This window comes from Macrosteles quadrilineatus, unplaced genomic scaffold, assembly GCF_028750875.1.
Source record: "Macrosteles quadrilineatus isolate MER2022 unplaced genomic scaffold, UCM_ALF_1.0 Scaffold_7__1_contigs__length_78375512, whole genome shotgun sequence".
NCBI lineage: Eukaryota > Metazoa > Arthropoda > Insecta > Hemiptera > Cicadellidae > Macrosteles > Macrosteles quadrilineatus.
The window spans coordinates 25,208,263-25,216,980 of record NW_026542600.1 but is presented as its reverse complement, the minus strand read 5'-3'; the positions used below and the strand labels follow the sequence as shown (position 1 = coordinate 25,216,980).

The 8,718-nt window shown below is 36.0% G+C and overlaps 1 protein-coding gene across 2 annotated transcripts in view; it reads left to right on the top strand.

Moving 5' to 3' along the window:
- Positions 1 to 341: 341 nt before the first annotated feature.
- LOC128997970 (cysteine-rich with EGF-like domain protein 2) overlaps positions 342 to 8,718 on the top strand; it is a 28,011-nt gene continuing 19,634 nt past the window's right edge. For both annotated transcript variants that reach the window (XR_008491173.1, XM_054423843.1), the window contains exons 1-5: positions 342 to 894; positions 2,748 to 2,891; positions 3,455 to 3,652; positions 6,871 to 7,045; positions 7,568 to 7,705. Coding sequence is in view for 1 of the 2 variants with exons in the window: in XM_054423843.1 (XP_054279818.1) it covers positions 733 to 894; positions 2,748 to 2,891; positions 3,455 to 3,652; positions 6,871 to 7,045; positions 7,568 to 7,705 (817 nt within the window). In the remaining variant the exon portion in view is untranslated. The remainder of the gene's footprint in view (positions 895 to 2,747; positions 2,892 to 3,454; positions 3,653 to 6,870; positions 7,046 to 7,567; positions 7,706 to 8,718) is intronic.

The window sequence follows — 8,718 nt, the reverse complement described above, 5'->3', positions numbered from 1 at the left end:
GATGTAAAAATTATAACTTAATATTGTATTGTTAAATTGAGTTGCATTGGTTGGCATTAAGTTTTTTTCTTTATGAATTAAAATGTACCTTATATATACTTTAAATTTAATATTTCATGCCTTAATCCCAACGACGCGACGGTGCTACCAGCCTAGGCTCGTTTTGGATAAAAAAAATTGACTACATATAATAAAAAATATAAACAATGATCAAACTCCATTCTGGTGCTACCTCCAGATATAACTGTAGCTCATTTCTCTCTGGTTTGGCAGACAACAGACGACAGACTGACAGACACGTACTGGCTATCCCCTCCCCTCTACAAAACAAATCTGCCGAACATGAAGTTGTTTTGTTGGGTTAATAGGTTAATATCATAATATGTATCCTTCCTTGCCATAACATAACAAAAATAAGTTAGGTAGGTGACGGGTGTTAATAGGCATTATATCATTCGAATACCGTAGCGAGTATACGAGAACGTTTTATTGTACTGTATTTATTATTTATCGCCAACCTGACAAGAGGATTGTTTAACCGACTAGCTTAACTTGGGGAATTATCAGAAATAGACTAGGCCTCTTGGTCTATCTTTTTATGTAGGAAATTTGAATGGTCTTGGTTGGTAATTTAAACAAGCTGATAAATACTTGATCTGTTATTTGCCAGTGTTACCAGTAAGTCTTGGACCAATCTCAGTGACAAAAGACTCTTTAAAGGGATAATAAACAATGGTTAAAGAGCTTGGCGGAAAGGTTTATGTCCTCTCAGTAATTTTGTTTTCCTTCTGTGAAGGTCAGTTAAGACCAAACAAAGAACTGGATAAGCATTTAACCAGCCTGAAGCTACCTCCTTGTCAAGCCTGTAAAATGGTAGCAGATTCTTTTTTGAAGGTAAGAGCTTAGATAGGCATATAGGCCTAGACTAGTTGAGTTTATGCTTGCATCAATGTGTCCCACTTTTCCTAGATGATCATATTAGGGTTGTTGTTGCCTGGGATTTTCAACTCAACACCTGGAAAGAATCATCAGCGCAGCATACGGTTCACTGGTATGTTTTGTACTCTTATCACAGAGGTTTAAAATAGAGCACTTTGGAATACAGTTTCTCTCTTGGTAATTCAAACACTTGATAATTCAAAACTTTCGATAATTCAAAATGAAGGCTCAGTCCCTAGAGAATCTCTCAATATTTCAAATTTTTACCATGCATTTTGATACACTCGGTACGGTATTTTAAAGTCCAAATGGAGGGCAGGTCAATTTGTAACACGCAGTAATTCAAATTTTCGTCGGAAAAACACTCTATAATTCGAAGTAACTCAGTAATTCGAAGTTCGTCGGTTGACACTCTATAATTCGAAGTCATGCTGTAATTCGAAGTTTTGTCGAAAAAACACTCTATAAATCAAAGTCACGCAGTAATTCGAAGTTTAGTTGGCAAAACACTCTATAATTCAAAGTGATCTCTTCCTGTTATAACAGGAAACTATACAGTACAGTACATCCTGTTCCCATGGTAGGCTAGTGTTGGACGTTTTGATGTTTGTTTAGTTAGAGCAGTAGTCTGAGTTAGTTCGCTCACTTGTTTTTCTAAGTTGGCAATCCGATCTCTAGATTGCGCGACATCTCCTTGAGCACAAACGTAGTTGCCGACAGCTGATAGTTCAGCTATTGGCGAAATATATAGCGCTAAATAACAGATTTCTTTGCAACTATGTACATTAATTAACTGAAAAGTAAGCCGTTGATTGTTTAAAAGTGTACTAAAATACGGTATGATGTTTTATTGTAACGTGCTGTACCTTTGTATGTATTAAACAAACAAACTCTCTGTAATTCAAATGGTTTATTTTTCTCCCGATAAATCAAACTTTTGATAATTCAAAACTCTTGATAATTCAAATTTATATGCTTGGCCCACCAATTTCGAATTATCAAGAGTCTACTGTAGCTTGTAGTTGGTTCTGAATTTTAAAACAAGTATCGATGTTTTTTTTAAATTGTATTGATTTACTTCTTATCCCGTAACACCTATATTTTATAATATTTTTAAATCATGATTAAAATGAAATTACCGGTACCTAGGCCTAATTCAAAGTTGTCTCTAGTTTTGAGTGATAGGATTGACCATGCTCTTACAGAATAGCCAGCTATAGCCCACGCAAGAGTAAGCTAAATAATGCAAGACACGGTGATGGAAACCAAGTAGGCCCTAGTTATTGCCAGATGTAGTTTGTACTATGGCTAGATTGCTAGTAGTTTGTATGCTACTTGATTCGAGGTACCTATATTAGCAGAGTAGGCACTTACCAGAATGGCCTGCTGCAGTTACCGCAGGTCAGATCTGTGTTAGGGAAAAGGGTTTTTCCTACATTGGACCCCTGGTTTATGATGCTTAACCATATCCACCAAGCTTTAGAGTTAAAGCTAAAGGCCTTCAAGGTAAATGGAAATATTATACTACTAGTATCGAAAGTGGCATTTTCCTGTAACTTAAAAGCTCAAGCTTCATTTGTGAGGCAAATCCAAAGAGAGGAACGCTAAATTTCACATGCTCAGCGAAATATTACAAATTAGGCCTATTACATTATTGGTCCATTTGTGTTTACGGTCATCAGGCTTGCTTAATTTAAACAGTTAATAGGGGACATAAAACAAAATTCACAACAGCAATGAAATACAGTTATTTAACAGTGAATCAATTGAGTTGTTCCTTGCTCATATCTAAAAACATTGTTTTTCAGGGTATGGAACGTACTGAAAGAAGTCATTTCGGCGGAGGAGATACAGCCTGGGAAGAAGAAAAATTAGGGTCATATGCAACTAGTGAGGTACGACTTGTTGAGATTCAAGAGCACTTGTGTGAAGACGAAAGGGCCAAAGACCAGGTAATGTTTATGATGTAGCCTACTTATTTCAGTCTGTAATCTGTAATAAGCTAGGCTTGACAAACATTTGTCATTTGTGAGCGAGCTCATTGTGCAGTGGTCTGCCGTTTATTGCGGTTCAGGAACTGCTGATTGTATGCTGTTAAATTATAAGACTCACATTAAAGGAACAACTATAATTTATGATTGTGTGTCCGTGTTAAAAACTGTTATCAAAGTGCAAATCAAGTGCAATTGGATCCTTCGTCCGTAAAAAATTACAGTAAATTCCACTTCTTGATAAAAATCTTGTGTTCATCCAATAAATTAGAATAAGAAAGATATGAGGGCTGTCCAGAGAGTAAAAAACTTGGCTTGGTGCAGCAATAGACAGGACTAATCGTGAATAATGTCATGGAATGTTTTATAAAAGCATGCATGCAGCCTTGGTTGCACACATATCTCTTTTCACATGTGTTGTAGGTACTGTTAAAAATTAGGCATCTCTTTGTATTGCTACAAAAACTATGATCAATGACCGATATAGTGCCAACATACAACAAACATATGTACATATGTTATAGTGTTTGACCTTAGCTGAAGACTGGGATGAACATTTGGAAACGTGGTGGTGGACTGGGCAGAAAACAACTCCCGACTTGGTCCAATACTTGTGCATCGACACAATGAAGTACTGCTGCCCCATCGGACATTTTGGTATCAACTGTGATCCTTGTCCAGGATATCCTGACAGAATATGCAACAACAATGGAAAGTGTAAGGTAATCACTCAAATAAAGACAATAATCTATGAATTTATCCTTTTTTAATAAGCACAGAAGTTAATTTATGTGACTTATAAAACAGCTGATGATGACAGCAAAAGATGTTACACAAGCCAGATGTTCAAAGCAAAATTATGTGATGGATATCCAGGATTATGAGGTAGAGACAACTTTTGTTCCCAAATTATGAGTTTGCTTGATTTGCAAATAGGGACACACCTTTAACTTTTTACTTACTTACTTTTACTTTAAACCTTTCATTGGCAAATAAAATATAAGTTAGTTATCTTGTTCATGTTGTGAATCTCAGAGGTCATATGACAACAGAAACATTTTTCTTTGTGGTCAATATTTGTTCTCTAACCAAATCAAATTCAAGTAGATTCCACTAGATGGTTTACAAGCAAAAAGATTTTGTTGTTAGTAGAGATGTAAAATATATAAGTATTTATACATACGTTTGGAAACGGGGTGGAGGACTGGCCAGAAAACAACTCCCGACTTGGTCCAATACTTGTGCATCGACACAATGATGCAGGATACATTGAAAAAGTACTAACATCTGAGGCAGCTTCTCAAATGCTAAAAACCATTTTCAAAACTAAAAAAAAGATACCTAGAATTATGACATTTTCAAAACCCAGACAATCCTGTAAGTCATTACGTATTCAGGGAATTGAAAATATTCACACTTCCGTCGTTTTATCCATAATTATTTAACACGACACTGAAATAATTTACAACTAACTGCCCATTCATAGTCTTATCTAAATTGAAACACTTCCACAATATCTAGGGAAATAACTGTATAATAAACTGCCTGAAAATATTAAATCCTTAGAATCTTTTGAAAAATACAAATACCCCCGCCGCAGCAAACTTGCAGACTAAGCAAATTTCCATCCGTCTGGTCGGATTTCCACTTAAATATTTCCTTAACACGTTCGCTACTGAGCGTCGCATATATGCGACGCCGCGGTCATTGCCACAGACCGAGGTATACATTTGAATCTTACAAATAGACCGGCTGTCACTTGGATAACAGTACACACAGACCACGGGCGAAAACCTGTAAAACAGTGATCATTTACATTGTAATACGCTACAATCGTGTTTGTAAATAATGTATTCTTGTTTTTTTGTATTATTTATAACCTTTTGTAATGTCGCATATCTGCGACGCCCGGTCTACAGCAAAGACAATAGGGGAAATTATCATAGTTTTCTTGAAATAGACCAAACGTCGCATATATGCGACAGTTCATTTTTTTGTGTTTTGAGGTGAAAGTAAGTAAAATTAAAAACAGATTGATAAAGAACAGTTTATAACTGAAAAAAAATAAAAGCTACATAGGATAATGCAGCATACATATTGCATACATACATATAGTGATGCAGAAAACTAAAGACCAGTTTTTCCAACTATCATATGACGTCACCAATCATCATATCCACAGACCAAGCGACGCAGTTGTGCGTCAGACATCCCTGTAGACCACTGCAGGGAATTCAGTGCCTTCAAATAGACCGTTACAAAGATATAAGAATTTTAATAACATTAGAACCCCGACGCAAATATGCGACGGCAGTCTATTTTAATGTGACTAGCCGACGCATATATGCGACGGCAGTCTATGGGTGGAAACCGGCCGACGCATATGTGCGTCGCTGGTCCACGTGAATGAAAAATTTCGTACTATTGCAGTAGCGAACGTGTTAAATTGTCCCATTTGTTTCCTATATAAATAACATTAATTTGAATGAATACTACTTAGGTTTGCTTTGCTGCTACAGGGAAGGTAATAAGGTATGTTTTTTTATTGAAATGTCGATAGTTCAATATGAAATAAAGAAATTTGCAAAATTCAATCAAAATCAAAATATATACATAAAAAGCAAACTAGGAATAACAGTTTACTTATTCTCTCCTTAAGAATAAGATGGGAATTTTACATTTACAATTTTTAGGAATTTTCTCCATAGCTATTAGGCGCATAACAACGCTTCAATGTACTAAATTGTTATTTTTAGCTCTACAAAGGGATTGGAAATAAATTGTCAAATTTTATGATTTGAACCCTCCGAGTTTTAAACGTTGCGTAATCGACGCACAACACACCCGACGTGGTGTTACGCGTTGCTTTTGCGACACACAAACATCGTTTATGGTGAAGGCTCTGAGACTGACTGAATCAGATGTGTTTCATGTGTTTTATTACGTTTATCATTGTTTTAGTGTTACAAATAAAAAGTAGTGATATACGTGGTGCATTATAAGAAGATTTAAGTGATTTTGAAGGGCTGGTTGATGATCCTGAAGAAGTAGGTAGTGATATTGATGTAAATTATCTGCCAGATTCCTAGCCATGGTTAGGCTATGCATTCTTAGCTAACGCTGAATGTACGAAATCTGTTTTTCACCCATAACTTATTTATTTGCAAACCTACTTCCTTATATTATTATATTTTTGGAATCCTCATAAAATTTAGAACAAAGTGGCTATTTTAAAATATTTGTAGACCTAAAATTATAAAAATTTATTGAGCGCGAACATAAATTTTTGTCATTTATTTTATAATTTTTGAGAAATGTTAACCCCACAAAAATTGTAGAAATTTTTTTTGGTAATGTTTTATATATTACATTGAAGCCCATAATTTTCCAAACAAAATAAATGGGCCGACATTAATACCATTACTATGGACACTTGGAGGGTTAAGGTCAAAAATGGGAAAAACCAATTATTACCACATAAAACCCCCGTTCCTCTAGTCCGATCATACTGGTTAGTGGTTCGCGAACTCGTTAGAATAAATGAAGGTTTTGTCATAATGAATATAATAAGAATAATTAAATATTGGTAATAGCTTATTCCCTATATGGGAAATTCGCTAAAAAGAAGTTGCCAAATAGCTGCTTAATAGAGCGTAAAATAACACACCTTATTACCAACAAATAACTATGATTTTTTACTTTTTTTGACATGGCAATTCATTGAACTGTGCAAAACACTATTGTTTTTATAAATACTCACACCTTTGGGTAAATACTCATTTATAAATACCCTACCCACTAGGAATTTACCCTGGCCAAATCACTAGTTGTTGGTAGGCTTTAATTGTGGTATCATAAACCCAAGTCATTTCATCAGTCACCTCAATATGATGTTCCCTTCACATTTCACATCCTATTTTAATAAGACACATTTTTCCAGGGAAATGGTACAAGGAAGGGCAATGGTCAGTGCAGTTGTTATAAGGGTTATATTGGCAAGTTCTGTGACAACTGTGACGTTGCTTACTATGCTGCGTATAAGGATGAGGAAAAACTACTATGTTCAAAATGTCATGCTGCTTGCCAAGGGGCCTGTACTCAAGCTGGTACCAAAGGTATACTAGCATGAATATCAATATAATGATAAATTGTAATATAGTAGTTTATGCAAAAAGAGTAATTATGATGAATAATTGTACCTAATAGAAGAGAAAATTTACCAAAATCGTTATTGATTAACGTATAGAGCAGTATGTGGGATTTATTATCCCTTTTTTTGCTATTGGAGTAATACAAATTTATTTTCAGGGTTTAACCTGTCTTCTAACATTTACTGTATTGTAACAGTGAGTGAGCATTGAGTTCAAATAGTTGGTCAAAGTTGTATTTTACACCAAAGCTTGAAAGTCTCTCCGTGTCATCCTTAAGAAAGGTTCTTCCTGATAATGTTGTTTCTTAACGCAATAGATGAGTTTAAAGGTTTCGGTACCTCTTCTGCCACAGGCTACACTACACTAGTGATTTTCTAAGTTTGATTTTTAAATTTTAGGTGTGGTTTTTGAGATCACTAGTTACAAGAACCGGTTTGTGTTTATTAAGTTTCTACAGTACCGGTACATGTTCAATAATTTGTACAGGTTGTCTGGTGTGTGCTGAAGGATGGTTGATGGACTCGGAGAGAGGTTGTGTTGATATCAACGAATGTTTGGATGACAAAATACCTTGCAGCAAGAACCAGTTTTGTGTCAACAATGAGGGTTCTTACTCTTGTTTAGGTAAGGCCAAAGATTGTGTCTATAAATTTAAAAGGAAATTTTGGAAAAAAATTAATTCATTAAATTCATGGTCAATATAAAAAATAGACATTTTACAAGGTATATCTAGATTTTAAGAGTTGAAGACAAACCTTTTCAATGTTAATTTATAGATTTGTAAACTGAAAAGAATTTTGTTAAGTTGCAAATTGTTTGGTTAACGCTGTTGTATAGTTTTGATAGGTTGGTTAAGAAATAAAAGTAGGCAATTGGGAAATCTAATTTAGTCACAGTTGTTAATAGATTTTAAAATACCTATCTAGTTAAAGTAATTAAATAATTAATAATCTTTGCAAAATACTGATCGCCATAAACAGTATTGCTGGATTGCAGCCAGCTACTGTCACTGGGACTGGTGACCAGAACGGTACAAATGGACTGCATTCATCAACTGTCACTGTGACTGGTCGCCATTACAGTATTGCTTGACTGCAGCCAGCTACTGCCACTGTGACTGGTGACCATAATGGTCCAAATGGACTGCATTCATCTACTGTCACTGTGACTGGTCGCCATTACAGTATTGCTTGACTGCAGCCAGCTACTGCCACTGTGACTGGTGACCATAATGGTCCAAATTGACTGCATTCATCTACTGTCACTGTGACTGGTCGCCATTACAGTATTGCTGGACTGCAGCCAGCTACCGTCACTGGGACTGGTGACCATAATGGTACAAATGGACTGCATTCATCAACTGTCACTGTGACTGGTCGCCATTACAGTATTGCTTGACTGCAGCCAGCTACTGCCACTGTGACTGGTGACCATAATGGTCCAAATGGACTGCATTCATCTACTGTCACTGTGACTGGTCGCCATTACAGTATTGCTGGACTTCAGCCAGCTACCGTCACTGGGACTGGTGACCATAATGGTACAAATGGACTGCATTCATCTACTGTCACGGTGACTGGTCGCCATTACAGTATTGCTGGACTGCAGCCAGCTACCGTCACTGGGACTGGTGACCA